The sequence below is a fragment of the Triturus cristatus genome, chromosome 1_1, assembly GCF_964204655.1.
Source record: "Triturus cristatus chromosome 1_1, aTriCri1.1, whole genome shotgun sequence".
NCBI classification, from domain to species: domain Eukaryota; kingdom Metazoa; phylum Chordata; class Amphibia; order Caudata; family Salamandridae; genus Triturus; species Triturus cristatus.
The window spans coordinates 183,797,014-183,814,529 of NC_140579.1; the positions used below are offsets into that span (position 1 = coordinate 183,797,014).

The window sequence follows — 17,516 nt, forward strand, 5'->3', positions numbered from 1 at the left end:
AGGTACACATGTGTCTATATATAAGGGTAGATATAGGCATACTATATCTAAGCAAGGGGTGATTACACGACCTTGCCCCAGCTGAGTGATCAGCCAGTTGTGTCTGATTGGAAGGCCAGACCAGGGGTGGCATAATACATGCTGCAGCCCCTGGGAGGCCTAGGGTACACCTATGCCCTGGGTACCTAGGGTACACTGTACAGGGTCCAATAAGGTGATCCTTACCAATTGGTTATGTACCTAGGGTACATGGAGTCCATTTTACAGAGAGAGCAGACAGCCTGAGACCCTGAATGGCAGGATCTCAGGCCAACTAAGTCGAAAAACCAGCTAGACACTAGGCAAAAAGTTGGGGGTAACCATAGTCAGATATCCACCTTCCTACAGGCATTCACAGCGGATTCCAGGATTTTGGAGAAAAAAAGGAAGGCGGCTTTCATTCAAAGCCTTTATTGTGCACAACCAGATCAAAATCAGAATGTGTTTATTCACTGCAGGGATAATAACAGTGGGTAACCAAAAGAGGTAGGAGGACATGTGCGGCACCGTGCCTGCACTAACCGCCTTCTGCCCTATTAGCACTTGTCTCTGCAAACCTGCGCTGGCAGGACAAAATAACATGATGTGGCGCCTTTCCACTCTCAAAATGAGTGCAAATTTAGGTGGGGCAGGATGGCAGAGAGTGGTGACGAGTGACAGAAGGCCACGCATTTTTTTATATCTCGATTTGTGTGGGAGGGTTATTTCCAGACGTTATGGGGATGGGTGACGGACAGGCCATTTAGAGTATTGCTTCCACATTACTCCTCTGCCACTGTGCATATGCTGGAAGCAGTGGCAGATGATTTTGGAGGCCATATATAACAAATCTATAGATAGCTAAAAAGTGAACAACAGATGTTTTTCACCTCGGCAATTCTAAGTGACATCAGAGATGACTCAAGAGTCACTTTTGTGGTCTATTTCATCTCACACAGAACCCCTCAAATGAAAAACATCCCTATTATTCACAGTTACCCGTCCATAATTCTATATGTTACTGATGAAGAAGGCGGCATTACCTGCAGGATTATGTCCTGATTGGGGCGGTTGTATGGCCAGGAGGGGGACTTAGAGGGTGAGAGTCTGACGATGGGGGAAAACTAATTGCAGATCCCAATGGAGTTAGTAATGGTTTAAAGGTACCCCGTAGTGGTGATCTTGAAGATGTAGGGAGTCAGATGCCTAGGCCATATGGTACAGTTTCAAGCACTAGTGTGATGAATGATGGAAAGCTAAGTGACGACTGTATGATCAAGGATAGGCAAGACGTAGAGGTACAGAAAAGCGCAAGAGTAAAGACCGTTTCCATGAAGCTGAAAGATTTTGTTCAGTATTGGGGTAATCTTAGTTTGCAGATTCATTATCTTTGTATTAGAATTATTATTATTATTTTTTAAGGGGAAGGTGTATAGTGTTCTAATCTTGTACAGAATGTTGGCGGGCGGCTGAGCCTTGGAATGCGGATTGGCGAGGCTTCGAGGGAGAGACAGTTTGGGAGAGAGAAAAAGTCAGCAGAGTTTGGCTGTTAAGCTGCCTTCCTTTGACACCATTAAACTGTACTTGGAAGATCCCGTGTTGTGTAGTCTCCTTTACTACATCCTTAGCCTGACCAAAGCTGTGGCTACTCGTTTCTGATCACCGCTGTTCTAATAATAATTATTATTAGCCTAATCTTGCTGTGCAAATTGGCATAAGACCCAGGAGAGCCTTTGCATGACCGGATATGTGACCAGAGTGGCCTTTGTGTGGCCAGTGCTGTGCAGGTTGGTATCAGACACAATAAGATATTCTGAACCGGGTGTGTGTGGCATCAAATCAGCCCCATCTAGGTATAGACAATTTTAGGTAAAGCCCACTCCTTGGGCCATCTAGTATTCAATTAATATTCTCTTCCTTAGACGGATCCCCTATCCCTCGCCCACCTCTCACTTTCTCTGCCCTGGTAGTCTTTCTTTCCACCAGCCTATTTTCTTCTATTCATTCCTCTGTCCCATTTCCTTTCAGTCAACTTTTTAATCTCCTCTGCCTTCTTGTTTACCGTTCTCTGTATTCTTTCTTTGCCCACTTTCTTTTCTCTACATATTCTTTGTCTGCTGTCTCCATGCCCATACCCTCATAAGGCCTGTCTGATCTCCTCATTTCCTTTCATCTTTCCCCTATCACCTCTTTCCGTCTCTCCATCTCACTCTATCTTTCCACCTAGTTTCCAATGTTCAAGTATCCTTTACTCTCCTCTTTTTATCACCTTCATCTATTTCTCCATTTCTCGCTGTCTCCTATCCTTGCATCGCCGTTTCCTCATTTCTTTTCTGTTTTCTGTCTCTTGCTCTTATTTCTTTAAAACCATTTCTAAATAAGCGTCCTCATTTTCATCCTTCCCTCTCTCCCTAGCTCTCTCTGCTAAACAGGGGGACTAGGCGCACACACACACACACGCACGCACACGCACGCACGCCCGCCACGCCCCGCGACCCCCCCCCCCCCCCCCCATTGTATGTGCCCATGGCTCAAAGCACCCAAAATAAAAATACCTCCTCTGCTTCCTCGGCTGCCCATCCTCACCTGTGTTAAATGAAGCCAGCCCTCCGATGGGGGTGGGTGGCACTTGCTGGCCAGACAGCAGCACCGGGCCAAGCCTTGGCAGACCAGAGGGCATATTTTGAAATCCCAGCCCCGGATAAGTGGCAGCGGCAGGTGTCCCAGCAGCGGTGGTGCCTGGTTTCAGCTCTGCCTTGAGCTGTGGGACAGCACACCCTGCAGCTGGTGCCAGATCACAGTACTTTATCTCGTTCTTCAGCTGCTTCTGGATTGCCTCCCTCAGCCTGGCGATGTGCTGGCGGGAGAAGACGTGACTGCGACAGGACACATAAAAGTCATACTTGACTCTGCAATAGGTACACTCAGAACGGGGTGTATCCCCTGATGAGTCGAGGCCCATTGGTGGTGGTAACCCCTGAAGTTTAGCCTTTTTCTCCTTCGCACGGGCATTCTGGAACCACACTTGGATGACGCGCTTCTGTAAGCCGATCTCGCTGCCAAGCAGCTCACACTCACTCATAGTGGGTGTGCGGTAGTTGGCATAGCAAGCCTTCATTATCTTGAGTTGCAAGCTGCTCATCTGAGTACGGAAGCGCCGTTGGCCCAAGGCATCAAGGCTGCTGTCTGCATACTTTTGCAGGCCAGGATTTGGAGACTCTGGGTCAGCCAAGCTGGATGAGTCACTCATGTCGCCAGGGCTGCGAGCCTCTGCCTCCAGGGTAGGAGGAGGTGTAGATGGAGATGCCCGTTGCTGGCTCTCATCAATGTTGTCGATTGGGGGTGATGGCTCACCAGCCTTGTTCTTTTGGTCTGTGTTTTGAGTGCTGACGGTGGCAGAGTCGTTCGGCTCGGCTGGGGCGGGGTCAGATGTAGCTGGTTCCCGCGTAGTGCAGCATGTGTCTGCCTTAATCATGAAAGCTTGAGAAGTTGCCACTGGTTGGTAGGGCGATGGGTTTCCCCTGTGTACTGTTGAGGGAGCAGTGGCATGGGTCATGCTTGTCGCATTGTAGTAGAAGGCAGCAGTATCTCTAAGCACCTGGAGATTAGGACTGCGATGGAATAGCATTGCTGAAGGGGAGTCGGTCAAATGGCGGGGCAGGGCCTCTGGCTTTCCCAGAGGGGCAAATTTGGTGTAGGGCTTTGTGGATGCAGTAGGCGCTGTACAACGGAACTGACCCTTGCGCTCCCGGGCCCGGGTATTCTGGAACCAGACCTGCACCACACGCTTCTTCAGTGACACCTCTTCAGAAATGCGGTCAAGCATCTTGCGGGTGGGGTTGGAGTCCTGCATGTACCAACGGTGCAAGATCTCTAGCTGCTCAGGCAAGATAGTGGTCCTTAGCCGTTTATCCTTTGGGGGCTCATCCCCCAGGTAGCCTGCTTCGCTCTCAGTGGGTGACAAGCTGTCTTCATCAAGCTTTCGCTTGCGGCCCACTCCTGTCATGCTGTCGCCAAGAGTAGAAAAAGTGCTGAAACTGCCTGGCAGGAGTGGTTCCGTCAGCAGTGAGCTATTGTTGTCAAACATCAGGAGAGGCATGTCCAACAGGTGCCCTGGGATTGGGGTAGAGGTCAGGATGTGCAGACTCTGGTGTTGGGCTAGCAGCTCTCGGCTGGCGAAGAACATCTGGCACTGATCACAGGAGTGGATTTTGGCACTGTCTCCCTCCTGAGGACGCTCTGGTGGTGACTGAGTCTGCAGGGGCCGATTCGGTGGAGAGGCTTGATCCAGAGACTGCATTGGCTCTTCAGAGATTGGCTTCAGCACTTCTTTCTCCTGCTCTTCTTTCTCCTGCTCTTCTGACGGTTGATCAGGCAAAACCTCTGTGGTTGGAGGTGATGGCTCTCCAGTCTTCTCTGCTTCACATTCCTGCTCTGCCTTCTCACTCTCTGGAGCCTCATCTTCCTCGTTGTCCTTCGGCAGTTCCTCCTTCTCATTGGATGCTGGGACTGGGGTTGCAAAATTTTCATGGGGGGGTTGTGTTTCTGGAGTTTCGGGTACAGGTTGCACAAATGCAGATACCTCGCTCTGTGTGGCACTGTCTGTCTCCTTTGATACTTCCCGAGGCTCAAATAGGTCATGTGTATCCTCCTCAGCCAGCTGATCATTGTAGCACTTCTTTAAGTGTTGGATTAGTTTAAAGATGCATGGAAAGGCAATGTGGCACTTCTTGCAAGCAATCTGCTTACTGCCACTCATGACACATCTCTCCTCAGCAAATAGTTCTTTTCCTTTCTCACAAGCATGGAATGGAGACTCCGCTGCATTTTTCCTTGCCTTCTGTCTGGCATTCTGGAACCAGACCACAACAACATGGTTGGGGAGCCCAAGAAGCTGGGAGAGCCAATCCACCTCGCTGTCCTTTGGATAGGCGCTGGTCTCAAAGAAGGACTGCAGGGCCTGGAACTGGAAGTCAGAAAACTTAGTGCGTGAGAAACGACGGCTGCCCCAACGATCTTGTCGGCTAACCTCAGTAATCTGACTCTGTGGGCCACAACCCACACCCGTCTCCTCACCCTCTGGTAGTGCAGTGGATGAGGACGGTGGAGTGCTGAAGTTATAGGGGCTATCCTTGTCCTGCTGGCGGTCCTTGAAGAGGCGGTTGCGGAACCAATGCTTCACTACTTTGGCAGCAAGGCCAGTGTGCTCAGACATCTGCAAGATCTTCTCCTCCGAAGGCAAGTTGTTAATGTCAAAGTAGTTCCACAGCACCTTCAGCTGCTCAGGAGTAATAAGGGTACGTGGGCTGCGGCTCTCACCAGCATCTGGCTCTACTGTTACTTCACCTGTCTTTGCTTGGGCCAATGCAGCAGACATCAACTCCTCCATGCTTGGCAGAGTAGGGGGCATGGCCTGCAAGGAAAGAGGTGGTATCAGGAAGGAGGGGCAAAGAGGGAAGTCCAGTGGAAGGGGCAGTGGAGGGATCTGAACAGATGCCTCTGGTAGTGGCTGTGGATCCTTCTGGTTAGGTGAGGCCTCAGATGGTGTCACAGCAGACAGCTGCTTGGGAGCATTCATGATGTCATAGCTCTTGCGGAACTGAGCTGCATATCGGCTTAGTGCCTCAAAGGGAAGGAAGCGACGATGAACATGCTCTTCATGGGCCTTCAGGATCAACATGTTTGAGAAAAGTTTCCCACAAGTCTCACACTTCAGCTTCTCATGGCTGTGCTCCTCACTGGTGCTTTGTGGAGTCCAGGGTGGCATCGGCTGTGGCTGGAATAGTGGAGGATGTGTTGGGAGTAGATGTTGTTTTCCCTCATTGTACTGAATCACAAGCTCAAATCCAAAGTTCTCTAGCAGGGCTTTGGATGCGGTCCGTGAGATGTCGCTGGGGATCCAAGGAGGAGGCATGGCATTGGCTGCCTGTTCCTGATAAGACTCTTTTGTTTTGGCATTGCCTAGTGGTGGCTTTGGTCGTGGCTCTTCTTCTTGTATACTCTCCCCTTTTTCCTCATCATCTGGAGTGGGTTCTTGGACCCGACCATCAGTGTCATTTGTGTCACTGTTGGATGGTAACTCTGATGCAGAAGCTTCTCCAAGGTTGCTGCTCACAGGAGTTGGTTGAGCAAGAGAGGGTGAGGAGGAGGTTAGTTGTTTCATTGATGACTGAGCGTCATCCTTTACCATGGCTGGTGGTGGTTTAATCAGTCCACCACCACTAATGAACATGGGGCTAGCACCTGATAGTGACAGAATGGAAGGGGGCCCTTGCATGGGAAGCTCGGGGTTCACCTTCAAGGCGTGCAGATAAAAGGGTAGCAGGAGCTGTTGCTGATGTTTCTGTAGTTTCAGTAAGGTCTCGGGCCCTAGTGAGAAGGGAGGGAGTATAGATGGTGTGAACAGTGGTGACTGCAGTAGTGAAGCTGGTCGGTGCAGGTCCAGGGACAGATGCATCTGATGTGAAACAAAGGGCAAACTTGGGACACTCAGACCTTTTTGTACAGGCTCTGCACTTGCTGCCTCCAATTTCACCTCTGCTGAAGTGTTGTCAATAGCTGGTGATAAAGAACGAGCTGTGGTGTTTTTGCTTCCAAGCTCTACATTGTAGCCACTGCCAAAATTATCGGATCTCTCTGCACTGTTGCTGCTATTGGCATCTGGGGTGTTTTTGCCGGCTGCTTCAAACTTGGCCACCCTTGAGCGTGTCTGATGCAGCACAGAGCGCATATGGATCTCTAGTGTAGAGCTCTGGTTGTACGATACACGGCAGACTGTGCACTTGAAGGGCTTGGATTGGGCAGTGGTTGCCTCAGTTTGGGATGGCAGCAAGGGGTCAACAGATGATTTTTTCATCTTGTGTAGGTGGGACACAGAGTTGTAGTGAACTAGTAGGATGTTCTTCTGGGTGAAGGATTCTTTACACACTGTGCATTTATATGGTCGTGAAGGATCTAGGAATTTGTCCAGGGCAAAATTTGTGCTCTTGCGGTAAGAAACAGGCTGACGAATGTCCAAGGGAACACTTGATGTGTCAGTTGGAGAAGTGTCTAAGTCCACAGGTGTGGCCTTCCCTTCTATAACTGGCACCGCTGATCTGCTGTTTCTGCTGCTCAGCCCCTCTTCTGCCTCGCCCATCTCTTCTTCGTCATCCTCCTCACTGTGTCCCCTAGGGCCACAAAGCTGGTGGATTTCAGTGTAGGTCAGTTCAGGGTGCTCATTCTCCAGGTGCTCCCTCAATTCAGGGAAGCTCTCTGCCCTTTGACGGCAGAGTGGACATGGCAGGATATTCGCAGCCTCTTTCTCAGTATCGTCCCTTTCAGCCTCCTCTTGCTCTGCTGACTGAGCTAAATCTGCTCCTGATTCATTGCCATCAGCTAAAATCTCATCAGACGTCTTCTCACAGTTGGACTCAGAAGTGGCTTCGTGTACGCCATCTGAAGAGAAGAATACACAAAACACTTATCTAAGAAACATCAGTAAATATACACATATCTTTAATCATGCTATTGCAGTCATTAACTTTACAGCATCAGAAATACAGCAGTACAGTATTAAGATTTTAAAACTTTGCACTATCAGACATCCACACTGCAATGACGGAGTTCTAGATTAATGAGAATCTTACGTATTAGAACTTCCAAAACTGCAGTACGAGGGCCTTTTTTCCTGAACTATTAAGAATGCTTTAACCTGATTTATCTAATGGCTAAAATATACAGCTTCAGCGCCCTGCACCCTGAAGGTTAAGAGATCTAAATCCTACAGCATCAGAGCACTTATCCTGTAGTGAGTGCCTTAAATCTTCTGGCAAGTGAGATGTAACCCTGCAGTGTGAGGGCCGTAATCCTTGAAGGCTAAGGGCTCCTAAAACTTGTTGTAAGAAGGCCATAGACCATACAAAGCCTTTCTTCATTTTGTGCGAGTTTTGACGATCTAAGGAAGACCCTTCAAGATGTCTTTAGTGCCTAGGATACGGGGAAGGAGAGGGCGGAAAAGCTCTTTAACTAATAACATAAGCCTCTTAACCTGTTGCATCAGCAGCACCGAACCACCAGCAATCTGTTAGAGAAGAATGTTTTAGAGGGGTACAGAGTTCAACAATAGCTACATACATTTGAATCCACGGAACTTTAGAATACCAGAGGGACAAGCACAGCCCTATGATTCGTATGTCTCAATATTTTTCTTTTAAGTTAATTCTTTTCTAACCTTACCAGTACTTGTTTGCAAGTGGTGGTGAAGAGTGAGTAAATTGTGTTACTAGCATCAGTCTGTGAGTCAGTGGTAGGATGATTATCGCATGTGTGATGCATAAATCTCCCATGCATAGAATAGCTAAAGAGTGCGGTACTAGGGGCCAAATGAGCTGTATCCCAAACTGAGGGGCTTACTCCAGAAGGTAAAGTATGGATGTGTAGCACAAAGAAGGAAGGGGCTTACTGTGACGAATGTGAGTTAAACGCACACATTTTGCAGGACGTAAAACTACTGCCTGCGTGGGTTGCTGGCATAGGAATGTCAGAATCTAATTGGCATAGCATCTTTTATTTGAGGATCTGTCGCTACGTCACTCTTATGTTCAGGGAGTTGGCATTAATCTAAAGGAATATGCTACTTACCAGTATGCATCTGTTCTTGGCATGTAGAGCTGCAGATCTATACACTGTGCATAGATCGCCATCTGGTGTTGGGCCCGGATGTTTGCAGTTTGTTTTTCCTCTTGGAAAGTCTTTGGAAGTCACGAGTTCGGTGACTCCTCCCTTGGTTCGTATTGCGCATGGGCTTCGGCTCCATCCTCAGATTGCTTTTCGCCAGCAGGGAAAGATGGAGCGTAGTGGAAACAGTAAAGAAACCCATGTGTGTTGTATCTAAATAAGATAAAACTGGAACGGATACAGGTAGCCGGGGAGGCGGGTGGGCGTGTATAGATCTGCAGCTCTACATGCCAAGAACAGATGCATACTGGTAAGTAGCATATTCCGTTCGAGGCATATGAGCTGCAGATTATACACTGTGCATAGATTATATAGCAGTACCCAACCCTAGCGGCGACCACCGGCATCCGTTGCAGTTATTTGGAACAGTGTTTTTAGTACAGCCTGGCCCACACTAGCTTGTTGCTTGGTTTGCACATCTACTCAGTAATGTTTTGTGAAAGTGTGCGGTGTTGACCATGTGGCTGCATTGCATATGTCATCTAGTGGTATATTTCCTAGAAAAGCCATAGAAGAGCCCCTATCTTTCTTGTAGAGTGGGCTTTAGGGGGAACCGATAGCGTTCGCTTTGCTTTGTGGTAGCAAATCTGTATGCATTTTACAATCCACCTAGCTATCCCTGATTTGGAAATAGGGTTGCCTTTATGTGGTGGAGAGAAGGAGACAAATAGCTGTTTGGTTTTCCTGATAGGTTGTGTACGTTGGATGTAGTAAAGTAGAGCCCTTTTAACATCCAGTGTGTGCAACGCTCTTTCCGCAACGGTTTGAGGTTGTGAGAAAAAGACTGTTAATTCTACCGACTGGTTTAGATGGAATGGAGAAATGACTTTGGGTAGAAATTTTGGGTTGGTGCGGAGTACAACCTTGTTCTGATGCATTTGGAGAAAAGGTTCCTGTATAGTGAGTGCTTGTATTTCACTAACCCTTCTGAGGGAAGTGATGGCCACTAGAAAAGCTGTTTTCCATGTGAGAAATTGGAGCTCACATTTATGTAATGGTTCGAAAGGGGGTCCCATTAACCGTGTGAGAACTATATTCAAATTCCAGACAGGTGAGGGTGGCCTTGATGGCAGGCACTCTGAAAAGTGATAGGTGTTGTCTGTTCTGTAAGTAAGCAGAAATGGCAGCGAGGTGTAACCTAATGGAAGTATATGCTAGGTTACACCTTTGTAGGTGGAGTAAATAACATATGATGTGCTGTATGGACACATTTAAAGGATTCATTGTGTTGTTGTGGCAGTAAACAACAAATCTTTTCCACTTTGCAGCATAGCATGCCCTAGTAGTAGGGCGTCTAGCTTCCCTGATAATATTCATGCAATCAGGGGGAAGGTTAAGGTATCCGAATTCTAAGACCTCAGGAGCCAGATCGCAAGGTTGAGCTGAGCTGGGTCCGGGTGCCTGATCTCTCCATGGTTCTGGGTTAGGAGGCATGGTGAGAGGTGTAGCTTTTGGTGTGGTACTACTGAGGGTTCCAGCAGTGTGGTGTACCACGGTTGTCTGGCCCATGTTGGAGCTACTAGGATCAGTGTTAGGGAATGCTGTTGTAGCTTTCGCACCACTAATGGAATTAGTGGGAGAGGTGGAAAAGCGTATGCCAATTTGTTTGACCAGTTCATCCATATCGCATTGCCTTTGGACAATGGGTGTGGATATCTGGCGGCGAAGGTTGGGCATTTTTTGTTTTCGTGGGTGGCGAATAGGTCTATGTGTGGATGCCCCCACTTCTGAAAGAACGGGTGAAGAACTTGTGGGTGAAGTTCCCACTCGTGGATCTGCTGTGCCTGTCTGCTGAGCAGATCTGCCACGGTGTTTTAGACTCCTGGGACGTGTTGGGCCAGGAGAAAGATTTATGGGAATTTCCCATCTCCACATGCTCAGAGCTAACTGAGAGAGCTGTGGAGATTGTGTGCCCCTCTGTTTTTGAATGTAGTACATGGCAGTCATGTTGTCTGTGCGAATGAGGACTGCCTTGCCTGATATCTGCGTCTGGAAGGATTTTAGGGCGAGGAAGATTGCAAGTAACTCCAGATGGTTGATGTGGAGTAACTTCTGTTGTGGCGTCCATGTGCCCTGTGCTGTGAGATGTAACAGATGAGCTCCCCAGCCGGAGAGCGATGTGTCTGTTGTTAGGATTATTTGTGGGACCAGGTCCAGGAACGGTCGACCTCTGGAAAGGTTTGTGGTGTTCCACCACTGCAGAGAGCGATGGGTGCGACCGTCTACCAACACCAGGTCTGCCAGTTGTCCCTGGGCCTGGTTCCACTGGCGCGCTAAGCACTCTTGGAGTGGATGCATCTGGAGTCTTGCATGGGGCACTATGAAGATGCAAGAGGCCATCATCCCTATTAGTTGCATAAACACTCTTGCTGGGAGAGAGTGTTGAGATATGAATTTTTGACGCAAAGCCTGTATCTTTGCAATCCTGGCAGGATTGGGATAGGTTATGGCTTTTGAGGTGTCTATGGTGGCACCAAGGTATTGTTTTGTGTGTGATGGTACCAGGTGGGATTTTTGATGGTTCACCGAGAAACCTAGCTGGTGGAGCAGTTGGACTGTAGCGGCGGTATGTTGCACACATTGTTGGTAGGACGTGGCTTTTATTAGCCAGTCGTCCAGATACGGGAAGACGTGAATGTGCTGTCTTCTGAGGTGTGCAGCCACTACTGCTAGGCACTTGGTGAAAACCCTTGGTGCTGTTGTTACCCCGAACGGGAGCACCTTGAACTGGTAGTGTTGCCCGTCCACCACAAATCTGAGGTACTTTCTGTGAGAGTGGTGTACTGGGATATGAAAGTATGCGTCTTTCAAGTCCAGAGTGGTGAGAAAATCGTTCTGGGAGAGAAGTGGAGGAATCTGTTGAACGGTTACCATGTGATAATGGTCTGAATGTATGTAAGTGTTTAGAGGTCTGAGATCTAGGATAGGTCGTAGAGTCTCGTCTGTCTTTGGAATCAGAAAGTACAGGGAGTAGACCCCTAAATTTTGCTGATTTATGGGGACCTGCTCTATGGCTCCTTTTTGCAGGAGGGAGATCACCTCCTGTTTTAGTAGTGCAGTATGTTCTTGAGACATAGGACGGTGCCTGGGTGGAATGTTTGGGGGGGCAGATGTTAGTTCTAAGCAATACCCTGACTGAATAATTTGTGTCACCCATCTGTCTGAGGTGATTGTCTCCCAGACGTGAAGGAAATGTTGTATTCTGCCCCCGACCGGAGTGGAATGGTCTAGAGGGAGCGGGGGAAAGTCATTGGGTAGTAGGTGTGGCAGAGCGTGCGGTATTTGTTTTGCCTCTGCCCTTATTATTATTGCCTCTGTATCCGCCTCTTTGATAACCCTTTGTGAAGGTAGATTGAGGAGGGGATTTGTAGGACGTGGATGCACTATCCGAGGAGTAGCCTCTGCCCGTGCCTCGAAAGGAAGAGCGACGAAAGGAGCGCCTAGGAGTGTGTGACTGTAGGGCTCCCATGGATTTCGCTGTGTCAGTATCTTTTTTCATCTTTTCGAGGGCTTCATCAACTTTTGGGCCAAATAGATGATCTTGGTCGAATGGGTGATTTAATATAGAGGCTTGTACCTCAGGTTTAAAACCTGAAACTCTGAGCCAGGCATGGCGACGGAGAAGGACACTGGTGTTTATGGCCCTGGGGGCTGTATCTGCTGCATCTAGGGCACAGCGAATAGAGGTATTCGTTATTATTTTTCCCTCTTGGATCAGTTCATTGGCCCTGTTCTTATATTTTTCAGGGAGATGGTGCATGATGGGCTCTAACTCATCATAATACGCCCTGTCGTATCTGGCCAATAGCGCTTGCGTGTTGGCGATACGCCATATGTTGGCGGCTTGTGACGCAGTGCGCTTCGCTGACGCGTCTAGGAGCTTGGACTCTTTGTCAGGTGGTGGTGCTTCGCCTGACGCCTGAGAATTTGAGCGCTTCCTAGCTGTAGATACCACTAGGGAATCCAATGGTGCACGGCCTTTAATATATGAAGGGTCTGTGGGGGCGGCTTTGTATTTTTTCTCTATACGGGGGTTTAGGACCCTGGCCCTGACTGGGTCTTTAAAGACCTCCGGTGCATGTTTAATCACCCCTTTTAACATAGGTAGGATGGCAGTAGACCTATGTGCGTTGTCAAAAGTGTCTAGGAGAAAATCCTCCTCCACTGGGTCAGTATGTAACTCCCCCCCGTGGTAATGTGCCGCCCTTTGCAATAGGTGGTGAAAACCTAAGGAATCTTCCGGTGGGGATGGCCTAGATGGGTAAAGGTCATCCTGTGGGACATCTGGGATGTCCGGATTATTATAGTCGTCCCATGGGTCTGGAGATCCAGTAGGGGTGGGGTCTTGTGGCACATCTGCTGGATCATAATATGGGTCTCCTAAATCGTCTGGGACAGGAGACAAGGTTGGGGAACGATGAGGTGGGGGTGGAGAGGGTGGAGGTGGGGAGGGTGGAGGTGGTGGAGGTGGTGGAGGAGGAGGGGAAGGCACTCTGAAAGGGGAGGTAGCAGTGTCTTTCCTCTTTGGAGGTGGAGCTGGTTTGTCCAAGTGTCTCTTTTTTGTAGACAATGTCAAATGTCCAGTTTTTGGATCCTTGGTGAGTGTCTTTTGGAGAGGATCCGGTGTGAAAAGTTCTTGCGACCCTGGTTGTTCGGTCGGCGTCGAAGTTTTCGGGGCCGACGGCTTTTTAGGCTTATCTAAGCCGTGCTTCTTTGGAACCTCCGATTTTTTGCTCGGTGCCGAAGAAGGCTTCGGCACGGGAGTGTCGGTGCCGAGGGCCTTGTGATGTTTGGTCGGCACCGGAAGGGCAGGTTTCGACACCGAAGGCTTTGGTACTGGGTTCGGTGCGGAGATGGAGGCCGATCTTTTCTTCGGTGCCGAAGGGTGTTTTTCGGTACCGCTGGTCGGCTGGCTCGAGCCCGAGCTGCCGGAAGGCTAAGTAGGCTTCTTTACCGGGCCCGAAGGTGGGGTGTGAGAAGCTGTATCCTTGGTCTTACCTAGGCCCGAAGGCGAAGGTGTGACCGAAGCCTTTTTGGGTATCGGCGTGGGTGTTGGAGGGGGTATTGTACTCACGACCATCTGCGCCGGGGTGATGTCCTCCACATCGGAGTCGTCGGCCTCGGAAGCACTAACGAGGTCGTCGTCCTCTTCCTCGATGTTCTGCTGTCCCGGAGCTTCGACGTCGTCCCAGAAGATGTCGACTGGAGCGGAGGTCGTGGAGTGCGCCATGTTGCGTCTAGCCCGTCGATCTCGAATAGTCTTTTTAGAGCGAAAAGACTTGCAGACGGGACAGTCTCGAGCCTCGTGTTCAGGGGAGAGGCAGAGGTTGCACACCTCGTGGAGATCGGTGTGAGGAAACTTGGACCCACATTGAGGGCACTTCTTGAAAGGAGTTTTTTCCATCAGCCGAGACCGGAGCCGGAATAGGCCCGAAGGCCGCCGTCGACGACCGGATTCGAAGAAGTGCCGAAGCGTAGGCGATTAAGATGATTTATTATCTGAAGGAGCTCGATGAGCGAGGATTTTGCGTTGATCGTTGAACTGGAAAGTTCGGAACCGGAGCGCGAAGTATTACATCCGAGCCCGATGGCGGAAAAAAACAATCTGAGGATGGAGCCGAAGCCCATGCGCAATACGAACCAAGGGAGGAGTCACCGAACTTGTGACTTCCAAAGACTTTCCAAGAGGAAAAACAAACTGCAAACATCCGGGCCCAACACCAGATGGCGATCTATGCACAGTGTATAATCTGCAGCTCATATGCCTCGAATATATATTACCTTTATGTCCCATTTTACTCGTTTAAGTCCTTACCACATTATACTCGCCCTAATGATAAGCAAACACTTTGCCCCATACTCGCCTATAGAGTCAAATTTATTTCTCTTCGTTCAATAATAAAAAGCTCTTTCTCCGTGCTTATGATTTCAAGATTCCCTCTCACCTCCCGTACCCAAGAAATGCCCCAATGTGCCACAAAATGACCTTCTTTGTTCCATTCTGCTTCCCTTCGGTGGCTCTAATTTGGATGCCATTATCTTTGGGTGCAACAGTTGTCACTGGGTGGCACAGGCCAAGCCTGGGCTAAGACCATGCTCACTCTTCCACTGAGGACTGCACTCAACGGGGTGAGATGACCTTTGAAGACTGTGGTCTCACAGGAGCACTAGCAGGAACAGTGGAATCAAAAGGGTTGCTGTGCACACAGACTGGTATTGTTTGCTTAGGAAAACAGGATGGAAGATCACAAGTGCTCCAAGAAGCGGTTACATACAGACCCTCAGATTCGCTGGAGCTTCCTGTACATACTCTTTCTTCTGACGAATTACAATAAAGTGCTAATATATCGTTGATGGCTGCCCTTCACACTAATATTAAGCACCCAAGGCTGGAGTTGTGTGAGAAGGAAGAGGCCGAATACCAAGAGCCTGAACTTCACAGAGGAAATAAGTAGAGGGTTCTCAGTTGTCAGAGGTAGTAATCCACATCAGGAACCACTTGGGCTTCCCTGCTTCTGATACATTTCTGGATCTTAAGGAGTTCTTGTGATCCTCTGGGCTGCCGCAATGATGCCCTTCTGATTCATAAAGCCATCAAACACAGCCAGCAAAGAGAATGGAAGCACACTGAGATGACTGGCTTGCTGAGGCACCAATACTCACAGGAGAATTTGGAGTCCGAATTTACCCAATCTGTGCAGGTCAGTTCATTGCTGGTTAGCATGTCATCATCTTAGGCAACTGAAAATGGTTTGCCTTCAGATTCAGTTGGCAAGAAGGTGAGCGGGGCTAAGTGGGAGACTCCAGCTTTGCACTCTTTGCATGCATATGACTTATAAGCCATTTAAAAAGATTTTCACATTATTTATCATGGAGTCTAGAAGGCAATGGATTGTGTTGAAAGCTTAGATAGCCTCGACCTCGTGGTACAATTTCTAACTGATGCGACATAGAATGTTTTGTGTACAGCTGCAGGTTCCTCTGGAGCGGTCATATCTGGTCATTGCCACATATAACCATGCCCATGGAAACACAGGAGGCTGCTCATGTTAAAGAATTTATAATTTGCCATTTTTGGGCTCAAAGTTGTTTGGGCTACAACTGGATGAATTACTGAGGCCATCCACTGAGGATAAGAAGTTAAGTCATATCAGACTTTCCTTCTTACTTCCTCACTCTCAACAACAGCAGCCCTTTCTAAATCACAAAGAATGTGCCAGAATTCCCTTTTGTGAGTAGGCAGTGTCCTGGGCACTTCTTTGTTGAAAAATCCCTCATCTCATCTTTTACCTTTCGGTGACCTCCCAAGGCCTGACTATGCAGAATCCTTTTCTGGTTGGGGGGGAGGCAGGGGTAAGGGGGGTAGTGGGTTTTGTGATCTGTGGTGATCTTGTATTCAAGATCCTAGTTCAGAAGGTAATTCATTGACATTCATGTTTCCATTGAATGCCTCTGATAGCAGGGGGTAGCCAGAATGGACGCACTTCTAGTTAGAGTGGTAGCTTGCCCAAAGTAGGTTGTAGTGATAGCAATGTGTGGTATCTTCATCTTTGCCAAGCATTCTCCTATTATTGTTATTTCCCCTGCTGCTCAGCAGAGTGACTGTAATGTAATTAGAATACTGGTGTGTGCATTGTTTAATAGAGGGTCAGTTTAATGTGTGGGCTGTGCAGCAAGTGTGGCCTTCCTACTTCCCTGCTACCATCTTTACCTGTAACCTGAGACTACTACCTTGTGAATAAACCTGATCCTGTTTCACCTATACTACTGACTACGCTGCATCATCATTTCCACAATAGCGACCAGCGGAGAAAGGACCCAGATTGAAGAAAATGCCACTGCTGGACCAGGGGAGGAGAGAAGATCGAAACTGGAGTGTAGCTGTTTCCATACAAGAGACTAAGAAGAAATCAAGAGGATTACTAAGAAAATCAGATTGTCTGTTAAAAGATAATGCACCTGTTAGACGACCCACCAGTGTCTATTTCCACCAGACAGCCTCAGTCTAGGTCATTCGAACAGGCACTGCTGAGTTAACATAACTTTGGAGCCACTAAGGACTTGTACTGACAGTACTGATATTAAGTGAACCTGTAATTCGTGGAAGCAATATTTACAGAAAGTTGGCTTCGAGCACTTTGAACCAAGAGCGTTACTGCCTGCAGTTTAGGGCGTTCATCCATCAAGCAAACCAACGTATGGTGTTGACAACGTTTAATCTACTTTAATTTATCTGCTTACATGTGGAATGAAACCGATTCTCCTGCAGATGAGAGGAATACAAGGACAGTGAAAAGTGTTTCAGGAGAACAGCGGTGAGCATTTGGTGTCACTTTATTGAACTACATATAATGTGGCAAGTTGAAAAGTGAGCAATCCTGCAGTGTGACATAGAAGGGCTTCGTGATCCTTGTCACCTTGAACTGAGCCTTCGGCAAATATGCAACTGGTAAGCCGATGCATTAACCTTGGGGCAGCAGTGTGTGCTATAATGCGGCATTTAAACTATCCGCATGGCCTCAGGGTCGCTACTCCCATGGCCTGTGCCGAGTGTTACTGAAGAAGTGCAAGGTGCGTTTCTTTTCCCTGCAAAACCTTTGGAAATTGAAGACTCACAGCGCTCCTGCACGTGCAGGATCATTTTCTTCTTCTAGAGCTGGAACAACTTGGACACGTCAAGGAATACAGCAGCTTCTAATCTTTGGAACTAGGAACTCAGCCAGTGAACTGGGCTGTGTTGTTGTGATGTATGCAAAGGTTTTCCTGGGCAATGCATCGTG

The 17,516-nt window shown here is 48.5% G+C and overlaps 1 protein-coding gene across 1 annotated transcript in view; it reads right to left on the bottom strand.

Moving 5' to 3' along the window:
• The window catches only part of LOC146869950 (zinc finger homeobox protein 2-like), a 1,750,357-nt gene that overhangs the window by 929,193 nt on the left and 803,648 nt on the right, over positions 1–17,516 (bottom strand). Inside the window, exon 14 of the mRNA XM_085640777.1 lies at positions 2,605–7,455. Coding sequence (XP_085496903.1) covers positions 2,605–7,455 — 4,851 coding nt within the window. The remainder of the gene's footprint in view (positions 1–2,604; positions 7,456–17,516) is intronic.